Below are 12234 nucleotides of genomic sequence, written 5' to 3'. Positions count from 1 at the left end.
GATATAAGGTAAAATTGTCAAAAGAAAGTGAATGCTTAACACATAATTCAGGATAGTGGTTACTTCTGGGATATGGGGAAAGAGAAACAGCTTCTGAAATATTAGCATTATTCTATTTCTTAAGCTGATTGATAGGCACATGGGTGTTTGATTTGTTATACTTATTGTCATATACCTTCTAAGTACTCTTTTGTATGTATGTTTTCTAAATAAAAACTTTTAAAATAAGCAAAAATCCTGACATTTAATTTTTTTCTTATTTCCATCCTTATTTTTCTTTATTCCAACCAATATATACACAAATTTGTTATTTTTTATATTTTGTTTTGACCCAACTTGGAGATTAGAGCAATTGACTAGTTTTGCTTTGATAGTTAAAAAGGTCAGCATGCTTTTTAAGATAAAAGAGCTGACTTCAGGGAATAAAAAGAACAGCTAAGTCAGCATTGATGGGAAGATGTATTGGGGAAAGGTAGAAATCACATGCACATTTTGGAAACACCTAAAAGAGAGTAGAGAAGTGGGTAATTAGGGATTTATAGAGACTGGATATTATAGAGATGAATTTACAGAGGGTAAGTTCATTAATGGTGATTTACTATTGCTGCTCCAGCCAACACTAATGACAGTAATAATGGGAGATGCCATTTATCAAGAGCTTTATTGTGAGCTTAGGCCCTGTCACTCTTGCTTAATGGATAAGGAAAATGGGAGTTCAGGATGCCCAAAGCAGCACAGTGAATTCTTGGCAGAGCTAGGATCTGAACTTGACTTTGGATTTTATATCCTTTTTTTTTTTTTTTTTTTTTTTTTTGAGACAGAGTCTCACTTTGTTGTCCAGGCTAGAGTGAGTGCCGTGGCGTCAGCCTAGCTCACAGCAACCTCAAACTCCTGGGCTCGAGTGATCCTTCTGCCTCAGCCTCCCGAGTAGCTGGGACTACAGGCATGTGCCACTATGCCCGGCTAATTTTTTATATATATATATATATATATATCAGTTGGCCAATTAATTTCTTTCTGTTTATAGTAGAGACGGGGTCTCGCTCTTGCTCAGGCTGGTTTTGAACTCCTGACCTTGAGCAATCCGCCCGCCTTGGCCTCCCAAGAGCTAGGATTACAGGCGTGAGCCACAGCGCCCGGCCGGATTTTATATTCTTAACCCTGTTATACAATACTGGAAGAATCAGGTGAGTTTAGCAGAAAGATGACATAAGGGGAAATAGGATAGTTTCAGATATCTGAGAACAGAATGGCAGAAGAGATGGAACTTGTTCTGTGTTGTGTACTAGAAGCAGTAGTAATAAACACAGGAAGACAGACTTCTGCTCAATGTGAGAAAGAATGTTTTAATTATTAGCTTCCCAGTTTCTATTTATTTGTCCTAGTACAATAGTGCCCATGACATGGTAGGTTCTCAGCAGATAGTTGGGGAATGAAGAAATAAAGCCCCATCACTAAAATTAGAACAAGCAGACCCAGGATGTGTTTCTGTTTGGGCCACCAGAGAAGAAATCATTACAGTCCTTAGGAGGTTGGACTAAACACCTTAAGTCCTTTCCAACAAACACTAAATTCTGCCTACTTGACCCTAATTAGGATACTGGGTTTCTCAACCCGGTAGTAAGTATATTCCAACTCAAATCTTTAGGAAGTCTCTTGAGTCTATCCCAAGATCATTATAAAAACAAGGTGGAACGTTTTTGAAGGCAGTGCTCTTTTCTACTGCTCTGTTCCTAGCATGAAGCATATGGTGCACAATGTATACCAAGTCTGTATTTTTTTTTTTTTTTTTTTTTTGAGACAGAGTCTCACTTTGTTGTCCAGGCTAGAGTGAGTGCCGTGGCGTCAGCCTAGCTCACAGCAACCTCAAACTCCTGGGCTCAAGCGATCCTCCTGCCTCAGCCTCCCGAGTAGCTGGGACTACAGGCATGCGCCACCATGCCCGGCTAATTTTTTATATATATCAGTTGGCCAATTAATTTCTTTCTATTTTATAGTAGAGACGGGGTCTCGCTCTTGCTCAGGTTGGTTTTGAACTCCTGACCTTGCGCAATCCGCCCGCCTCGGCCTCCCAAGAGCTAGGATTACAGGCGTGAGCCACAGCGCCCGGCCACCAAGTCTGTATTGAATGAACTGTTGTGCAGGGAAAGATACATTGTGGAAGGAGCAGACAAATGGGGGCGGGGATGAGGATGTGGGGTTGTAGAGACGGAAAAATCTGATTTTTTCAAAGTAAGTTTTAGGTTTTATTATTATGCCCCTGAGGAATGACCCCTTTTTGCCTGTGGTGCTATTTTAGGTAGCCACCAGAAGGTGCAGTTGAGTAACCTAGCAGGAACTTATTGACTTAGCTAGTGTGGAACCGTTTTTTCCTTTGTAAAGTCAGTTATCATGAGTATGAGGAAGAAGCACTTTATGTACTTGATAATTACAACATAATAATAGAAAGCTTACAGTACTTCCCAGCTATGTGACAGACACAATGCTTAAATACTTCCCTACATAGCTCACTTAATGCTCTCAACAAATCCATAAGTTTGTGGCCTAAAAGAAATGGAGATACTTTCAGTTGGATTTTTGAGCTAACTCAGTCATTTTCTCCACAGTCCAGAGTGAGCTCCGAGCTGGAACACTTCCTCATTGTACCTTTTGGGCTGCTTTACAGTGAAGTGACTGCATCCAGTTTGGTAAGAATGTCCTTCTTGGCATCATGTACATTTGGGTCATATTAGGTCATTAAACACCTTCAAATCCAGCTAAACATGTAACACCCAAGAAATAGGAAAGAGCCCATGTTTTATGTGATTAGTTCAGTTTGAGACTTTTGAAGTAAGTTTTAAACACTTGAAACTTGATTTTAAATAGTTTCTAGTTAGGGTAATTTGAAATCTTCTTGACATTCTAATATTTTTTTTTTCAGGTTAAAATTAATCTACAAGGAGATATAGTAGATCGTGGAAGCACTAATCTCGGAGTAAATCAAGCTGGCTTCACATTACATTCTGCAATTTATGCTGCACGACCAGATGTGAAGTGTATTGTGCACATTCACACACCAGCAGGGGCTGCGGTGAGTGTGCCATCCTGGTAGTGCCTTAGCTTTTAAAGCTGTTTAGTAAGAGGCACTTCTCTGAATTGCCCTCCTTTGTTGTATCAAGTCAATAAACCTAATTTTATTGGATTAAAAAAAAGTTTTACAACTAAACTTGACTTTCTTAAAAGAAATTTTTTTTCCTTTTAAGGGATCCATATACTATCTAATTTTGAAAACCTGTAATATTCTGTAGACTTAACAATTAGAAAATCATAGAGGAGGGCAGGTTAGGTTTCAGTGTTTTTTTTTTTTTTTTTATGAGACAGAGTCTCACTTTGCTGCCCAGGCTAGAGTGAGTGCCGTGGCGTCAGCCTAGCTCATAGCAACCTCAAACTCCTGGGCTCAAGCAATCCCTCTGCCTCAACCTCCTGAGTAGCTGGGACTACAGGCATGCGCCACCATTCCTGGCTAATTTTTTCTATATATATATATATATTAGTTGGCCAATTAATTTCTTTCTATTTATAGTAGAGACGGGGTCTCACTCTTGCTCAGGCTGGTTTCGAACTCCTGACCTCAAGCAATCCACCCGCCTCGGCCTCCCAGAGTGCTAGGATTACAGGTGTGAGCCACCTCGCCCAGCCAGGTTTTAATGTGTTGAAGACCATGGGGATGTGCAAGATGACAGCAGGAAGAAGATGCCTTATTTTGAAAAGAGGAATGGGAAAAGGGGGCAAGCAAGCCGGGTAGGGGACGGAGGGTTCTTAGGTGAGAGACTTGAGCAGGCTGTTGATAGGCTGTGGGGAGGAGCCAGGGGAGAAGGAGAGGCCTAGAAACCAACCTGCCCAGCTTTTCCACAGATGTCCTGTCTGGAGCCAGTGGGACCCAGCCTGGATTGAGACTGGGGAGAAGAAGCACAGACTCTGCAGGCTGTTCAAAAGCCTGGCCTCCAAGTTCAGAGCTTTCCAGAAGCCCGCCCTGGCCACTCACCAAGCTTGGTCACCCCTTTGGGTAAATGGGCCACCCAAACAAAGCCCCAGACCCCTCAGTATGAAGATGCACATTCCAGTTGTCAGTGCAAAGTCATATGAAAACAAACTACTCTAGAACTAGACTTTACAATCACCAATTTTATATTAAGGGCTTTTAGGACTTATCGTATGACAAATGACCTAATTGATTTAGCAATACTATATATAATCTATCTTAATGTTTTAATGTCATGCATATTAGATTATTTGAATGAATATTAGCCCAGGTTCATTTCACTTTGAACATATGGTTCTTAATGTGAACATCAGAGATTTTATTAGATATATCATTTTCTGAATGATGTAAGTTTTTCCTAAAAGAATGCATGCTATTCCATCCAACCACTAAAATATCCATGGGTTTTTAAGAACTATTTAGAGTCACCTTTGAGAATATAGTCATGAACAGCTACCACAAAAGATGTTTTAAAAATTATTCAAATAACTTTGCTTAGTAAGGAGGTTTCTTTTTATATGAGTGCTAAGACTATAAAAGGAGTTAATTTGGTATTGTCTTTTGAGATTAACTTTTTTCTTGTGGAACTATTATGTATATAGATAGTATTTGAATCTTTGGAGCCTGTTCATCTAGGGTCATAATGCTGCTGTCTGTAGAAGGTCTTCAAAATTAGCATATTCTAAGGCTACTTTGGGGAATTTTTTTTTTTTTAAACAGAGTCTCACTTTGTTGCCCAGGCTAGAGTGCCATGGCATCCGCCTAGCTCACAGAAACCTCAGACTCCTGGGTTCAAGTGATCCTCATGCATCAGGCTCCCGAGTAGCTGGGACTACAGGCACATACCACACCATGCCCGGCTAATTTTTTCTATAAATTTTTAGTTGTCCAATTAATTGGACCAACTGGTCCAATTGTTTCTATTTTTAGTAGAGATGGGGTCTTGCTCTTGCTCAGGCTGGTCTCGAACTCCTGACCTTGAGCAATCTGCCCGCCTTGCCCTCCCAGAGTGCTGGGATTACAGGCGTGAGCCACTGTGCCCGGCCTACTTTGGGGAATTTTAGGAAATTTAAGGGCTAAATGAACACTTAGATTTTTTTTACATTGGGACTCAATTTTACTTAATTAAATGTAGAAAAATTATACAGTATAATTATTGCAAACTTTTATAAATTGTTTTCATTTTTATTTTAAATTACAACACTTTATTGCAGCATCAGCAAAGGTCAGATTTCTGAAGCTGGTGAAGATTAGGCAGCATTTCCATGTGAAATGTTACAACTTTACAAGTTTTGTTTCTTATTTAAATTATAAATTGTTTTTTGAGACAGAGTCTTGCTCTGTTGCTTGTGCTAGAGTGAATGGCATCATCACAGCTCACTGTAACCTCAAACTCCTGGACTCAAGCAATCCTCCTCTCTCAGCCTCCCATAGTTGGGACTACAGGCATGAGCCACTGCTCCAGGCCATAAGTTTTCTTTTATCTAATTTTCAAATATTTCAATCTTACAACTTAAGATGAAAGGTACATAAAAACCTTACAGCACTTGGAAAACTACCTTTGTTTTTTTTTTTTTTGAGGCAGGGTCTCACTATGTTGCCCAGGCTGGCCTAGAACTCCTTGGCTCAAGCAGTCCTCCCACATCAGCCTCCTGAATAGCTGAAACTACTGGTGTGAGCTGGAAAACCTCCTTGTGTAATGCACTGGTTCCTCAGAGGAGCCTGTTGTCTACTCCTATGCTAGACCCTGTGCTGATTGTGTCATTAAATCCAAGCTTACACAGCATTTATAATCAGTGGGGGAAAAAAATCCAGAAAGATGTGGATTTTCTTTTGAGGCTGTCTCAGCTTAGTGATAGCTTTTATTTTAAAATGTGGATTGTTAATCAGCTCCAGAAGTCAAGTATATCTTAAGTTCTTGAGTTCATTTATTTTCAAGAATAGAACAAAATAAAATATTTCAGTCACTGTGTAACTCTGGTTTTTCCTTCTTTCATGGTGACCACTTGGTCTTCTAGGTCTCTGCGATGAAATGTGGCCTCTTGCCAATCTCCCCAGAGGCTCTTTCCCTTGGAGAAGTGGCTTATCATGACTATCATGGCATTCTGGTTGATGAAGAGGAAAAAGTTTTAATTCAGAAAAATTTGGGGCCTAAAAGCAAGGTCAGTAGGCACCTAATCTGATATTTAAATTATAGTGGGGAGAAGGAAAAAGCAAAAGCGTCAGTCTTCTTGTCCCACTCCTTAGCCTTCCTGCTTTCCCCTCAGGTTCTTATTCTCCGGAATCATGGGCTTGTATCAGTGGGAGAGAGCGTTGAGGAGGCCTTCTACTACATCCATAACCTTGTGGTTGCATGCGAGATCCAGGTAGGGGCTGGCCATTCTAATCTATCAGCTTATTTGTTTCTGGGGTTCACTTGATATTTGTCTTGTAGGAATGAGTCTTTGAGCAATGTCTTTGCCAAAGATGAGCTCATGGATTTGGAAATTGATCAGATTGACAAGTGCCATTTCACTGGTTTAAGTTGGCAAAAGATAACTAGGCTTTTCATTTCTAATTTAAAATTTTTCAAATATACAAGAGTCCCTACCATTTCTGGAGTACTGGTGTGTGCCAGACCCGGCATCAGTTGCTTTGCCTGTGTCATCTCATACATTATTTTATGTGACCCTCACAGTACTCCTTTTGAAAGCAGATGCAGACAGGTATACTTGCCCACTGTGTCACAACTGCGAGCACTCGTTCAACATCAGTTTGCACAGCCCCAAGTTCGCATTCTCCCCACTGCTCTCTGGCTTATGTCTGTGGGATAATGAGATCCCAAGTCCTTCATAGGCTCTTAAAGGTACTTTGTTTTCCTATTTCTCTGCCAACTATGAGTGCCCAGTATTTTTGTCATGCTAAAGAAAAATTTCTGAAAATAATCTTGTGATCAGTCTATCACTGTTCATCCTATGTTTTTTATTCTTATACTATAGTGATTTGTTTTCTATTGAAACCTGCATTCTTGTTCAAGTGATTCTCTCACTAAGGAACTCAAGCCATGGTGTTTGCTTGTTTTGGAAAAGGTTCGAACTCTGGCCAGTGCTGGAGGACCTGACAACTTAGTCCTGCTGGATCCTGGGAAGTACAAAGCCAAATCCCGTTCCCCTGGGTCTCCTGAAGGGGAAGGCACTGGATCGCCTCCCAAGTGGCAGATTGGTGAGCAGGAATTTGAAGCCCTCATGCGGATGCTTGATAATCTGGTAAGAATGGTGCCACCACTTGATGGTAAAGCTTTTGTTCTAAAAGCACTAATTTTGTTTTTATAGAAAATGAAAAAATCATGAAGAAGCACCAAGGTTATTTAACTTCAGAGCTAAATCATGAGAAAATATGGAGGTAGAGCTCTCTTGTATTATTGTATTTTTTTTGTGGTAACCTGTGTTTGCACTTGGATGACTAGCAGAACCAGCTCAGTAACTGCCATCTCACAAGCAAGGGGAGGGGGATACTTTGTAAATCAGTCAGTCAGTCCCGTGTTTGGGTTTTTAATGTAATTTCTAGCTATTTGGGGCCTGATTACTGTGTTAGTTGTATATCTGCTGCCTGTCCATGCATGGGAGACCCTGATCCAGCATGGTCCAGAAGCTGGGATTGTGTGGCTTGCAGCATAATTGCAGGGTAAGGAGTGAGGCCACACAGTGATAAGACTACACACAGGGTGTGTTCTATGTTGGGAGGTTTCAGTAAGGGATTTCATCCTTTTGCAAGGAGTGGAGAGAAAACTTAATGTAGAAGATGACCCTTGGCAAATGACCTGAAAGAATAGTTAGGATCACACAGGCTGAGTTGAGAGAAGGAAGGTATCTGTGGATAAGGCTACAGCATAACTAAATGGGGAGATGAGCAGTGGGGGGATGAGAACTGCGCTGTAAGATGTACCTTTCAAATTCATCTGATTTTACTAGGTTAATTAAATGCTCAATTCCCAGAGCCATATTATGGAACTGTCCTTGGGGTCTCAGCCCCGCAGCCACAGGATCAGAGCCAGAGCTCTGCAGTTGGGCCCCTTCCATATGCTATAGGTCAGCCTTCTTAGATGGGGTTCAAGAGGGGCCCTTTTAATGCTGCATGACATTAAGAAGTGCAGATGTGGCCAGGCGCGGTGGCTCACGCCTGTAATCCTAGCACTCTGGGAGGCTGAGGCGGGTGGATTGCTCGAGGTCAGGAGTTCGAAATCAGCAAGAGTGAGACCCCATCTCTACTATAAATAGAAATTAATTGGCCAACTAACATATGTAGAAAAAATTAGCCAGGCATGGTGGCGCATGCCTGTAGTCCCAGCTACTCGGGCGGCTGAGGCAGGAGGATTGCTTGAGCCCAGGAGTTTGAGGTTGCTGTGAGCTAGGCTGATGCCACAGCACTCACTCTAGCCTGGGCAACAAAGTGAGACTCTGTCTCAAAAAAAAAAAAGAAGTTCAGATGCAAGGAAATACCATGTCAGTGTGGGAAAAGAGAAGCCTTCCCAAGGGCCAGTGTCCTCCTGTGTTGCCACACCAGTCCTGGAGTGAGTGGGGCACAGGCCAGCTTAATAGAAGAAAGTCCCAGCCATTGGACTCAGTCACAAAGGAAATAAATGGCTTCAGGGGGCAGAAAGTTTTTAACTTTCCTGAAGATTTTGGAACAAAAGGAATTCATGGATCTGATTTGAGATGTGCTAAGCATCCTCTTCTCACTGAAATTCCTTGCACTTGGGAAAATGCTGTTTGCTGCAAAGAGAGTTTTCTGCCAGAAGTGATAGGTAGTCACAGGAGTATACTCAATCAGTGACAGAGGAACCAACAGAGAGAGCAGAGCCTTGTGTAACTTTTGAGTTCATTTCATCAATAAAGATTGATTACATTAACTGACCATCTGCTGTTGAGTCATGAACAGGACAGAGTTCGTTGCCCTTAGAGTTCATGACCTAGTAAGGGAAATGGACAAACAAATCCAAAATGCAGCCCTGCCCCTGTGGTCTGTGAGGTGACAGGCATGATGAGAGCTTCAGGGCAGAGATGGCCCAATTGGTCAGGGAAGCAGGAAGAGGAGAAAAGGTCACAAAGAAAGTGGGAGAAGCAGTTGTAGTTAGGCGGCCAGGAGAGTGTAGCTGCAGGAAGTCACAACTGGAAAAGCTTTAGTGGTGGGGTGACTGTGGCCCAGGCAAGTTGTGTCAGGAGCCAGAGCCTTCAACCAGGCCAGCAAGGCAAGGAGTGCTGAGCTGGGCCCAGTGGTATAGCCCCTTCCTCCTGATAAGAGCCTTGTCATTTTACTGCTCTTCTATCTAAAATTCAAGTGAGGAAGGAGAGAGAGGAATCCACACCATCCTGCCATATCTTTTGCCTTTAGTACATTTTAGAAGGTCGAGAGAGGGAAATCAAAATTAGGCAGTAATTCTGATTTGACAGGGGAGGAAGATAAAAGATGAATGATTAGTAAGTGAAATGTTCATTACAAAAAGTATATTTTATCATTTTAATATTAGAATGCCATGTAGTTTATAAGAAATAACTGGGTAACAACCATTGATCATAGTTTATGGTTTAATTTAATATCTGATTAGCCATATATGTTGTTTGCTAATAATTTAATAGGGTCAGGAATAGTTGACAATTTCTACACTATAAGAAATATTTCATTTTAACATTTACATTAAGAAAAAAAATGCTAGATTATTTCCCCCAAAGTCAAGATATAACTTCAGTTTCTCAAAGAAGGAACATATCCATGTTTTTAACTATAAGCCAGATAGTTGTTCTGAGTTCTGAATATTACCTCTAATTTTGGTTTGATAGCACTTAGAGGGAAAGAGTAAAGAAAAATCCATACCCTGTCGGAATAAAATGGTGTTTGTGAGTCCTGGGTGGTTTATCCTGAAGTCATGGAGATTACTCAGAGTCCTGGCTCTCTAAGTAAGAGAAAACTTGATCATGCTTTAAAACAGGTGTTTTTATTTGTTTGTTTTTTTTAAAGGAAATTTAAAGTAATAAGTACATTTTTCTGCAGTCTTTTTGTGACTGAGACATCTTTTATTATTCTTCAACAAAGTATGTGGGAAAATTGCCAGTGCAGGTTTTTACCCATCTTTTGAGGATATTTAGGAAAATAAAAATGAAAACAACTTGTTAGTGATTGTTGTTACCTTTAAAAAACAAAAAAAGCATTAAAGGCGTGGTTGGTAATGAAGGTAGCCTCTAAAGAGGAGCAGAACCTAGAAGTCAGAATTCCTGAATTGAGAGGAATGTTTCTAGGACACCAGCAAGCAGGAGGCATGCCACCAAATCATCTTACAAGTCTAGCTCTGCACAGACCTTTCAAGTCTTAGTTCTCTTGTCATTTATTGTGAAGGTGCTGTGAGTGACTTGGTTCAGGTGTGAATCTGTTAGACGTTTTAGCAGACACCTGTCTGACATCCAGTGTAGCACCTCTCTGTGCTGTGTTACAAATTACCACAAACTTAGCAACTTAACACAAATTTATTGTTTCATAGTTTCTGTGAATCAGAAGTTGAGGCACAGCTGAACTCAGTTTAGGTCTTAGGGTGTCATTAAAGCGGTAGTCAGGGTGTTGGCCAGGGCTGAGTTCTCATCAGAAGGCTTGACTTGGGGAGGAAGGACCCGACCCACTTCCGAGCTCCCTTAGGCTGGGGGCAGACATTTTTTATGGCTGTGGCATCCATGACAGCTTGCTTCTTCAGAGCCAGCTGTGGAGAGAGACTCTGGAAAGATAAGTGCTAAACACTTTTATGTAATACAGCCCATCACTTTTTGTGAATTCCACTGGTTAGAAACAAGTCAGAAGTCCCACCTGTCCTCAAGGGGGAGGGGATTCCAGGAAGTGGGGACCTGGGGCCCCTAAGTCTATCTGTCACACCTACCAAACACCAAGCACTAGATAGAGAAGAGGTGAGTAAGACACCATCCTTGCCCTTGGAGATACTGTCTGGAGGACTCAGGGAATGAGTCAGTCCAGCAAAGGTGTGAATTGAGTGGGGCCTATCTTTTAAAGCATAGCAGATGGTTGGGAGGCTTGAAGTTGAATGTTGTTATATTCAAATGTAAAGTAATTCTGCTGAGAACCAGTTGTCATGAGGTATGCTTGTTTACCTTACCTGAAGATTATCACAGTATTTAAATTGGTTTAAAAAGTAACAAAATATTAAGTAGGTTGATGACTATAACCTGCATAGTAACCAGCAGCAAGTAAGCCATTTGTGTTTCAATTTTAACTTTCTATTGAAATACAATATATAAACAGGAGTGTGCATATATTGTAGGTATTCAGTTTGTTAAAGTTTTAAAACTGAACCCTCTATATAACCAGCACTTAGAGAACAATAGCAGCACCTCAGAATGCCCCCAGAAGCCCCTTTGGTCACTCATCGCATCCCAAGGGTGACCACTACCTTGCCTCTAACAACAAAGAATGGCTTTACCTCTTCTGTACTTTTTATAAATGGAATCATAGTGTGTATTCTTTGATAGTTGGCTTATTTCACTTGACATCATATTTGTGACAGTCATCCACATTGTTGGATTTAGTAGTAATTATTCTTTTGTATCATAGGCCATTATATTCATATACCACAGTTTATTCATTCTATTATTGAAGGACTTTTGGTTGTATCCAGTTTTGGTCTATTAGGACTAGTGTGGCTGTCAACATTTTAGTACCTGTTTTTTTGGTGAATGTGTGTGTTTCTCTTGGGCATAAAATTAGGAGTGGAATTGCTGAGTCATAGGGTATGTGTATATTCAGCTTTTGTAGATAATTCCCAAGTGAAACCCTGTTTTGAGATCTGGAATATTGATTGTCTTTCACTCTGCTTGGACCCTAGGGCTACAGAACTGGCTACCCTTATCGATACCCTGCTCTGAGAGAGAAATCTAAAAAATACAGCGATGTGGAGGTTCCTGCTAGTGTCACAGGTTACTCCTTTGCTAGTGACGGTGATTCGGGCACTTGCTCCCCTCTCAGACACAGTTTTCAGAAGCAGCAGCGAGAGAAGACAAGATGGCTGAACTCTGGCCGGGGCGATGAAGCTTCTGAGGAAGGGCAGGATGGAAGCAGTCCCAAGTCGAAGACTAAGGTGTGGACGAGCATTACACACGATCACGTGAAACCCTTGCTGCAGTCTCTCTCGTCCGGTGTCTGCGTGCCAAGCTGTATTACCAACTGCTTGGTCTGTGCCT

The 12234-nt window shown here is 41.3% G+C and overlaps 1 protein-coding gene across 5 annotated transcripts in view; it reads left to right on the top strand.

The window, feature by feature from the left end:
- Window positions 1-12234, top strand: part of ADD1 (adducin 1) — a 109615-nt gene that overhangs the window by 81697 nt on the left and 15684 nt on the right. For 3 of the 5 annotated variants that reach the window (XM_075992884.1, XM_075992883.1, XM_075992886.1), the window contains exons 5-10: window positions 2607-2687; window positions 2921-3070; window positions 6040-6183; window positions 6289-6387; window positions 7090-7266; window positions 11880-12224. In XM_075992884.1, coding sequence (XP_075848999.1) covers window positions 2607-2687; window positions 2921-3070; window positions 6040-6183; window positions 6289-6387; window positions 7090-7266; window positions 11880-12224 — 996 coding nt within the window. The remainder of the gene's footprint in view (window positions 1-2606; window positions 2688-2920; window positions 3071-6039; window positions 6184-6288; window positions 6388-7089; window positions 7267-11879; window positions 12225-12234) is intronic. The other 2 variants (XM_075992885.1, XM_075992887.1) reach the window with 1 other exon arrangement.

This window comes from Microcebus murinus, chromosome 16 (genome assembly GCF_040939455.1).
Source record: "Microcebus murinus isolate Inina chromosome 16, M.murinus_Inina_mat1.0, whole genome shotgun sequence".
In the NCBI taxonomy this organism is placed as follows: Eukaryota; Metazoa; Chordata; class Mammalia; order Primates; family Cheirogaleidae; genus Microcebus; species Microcebus murinus.
The sequence above is the reverse complement of the archived record's forward strand: the minus strand, read 5'-3'. Positions and strand labels throughout refer to the sequence as shown.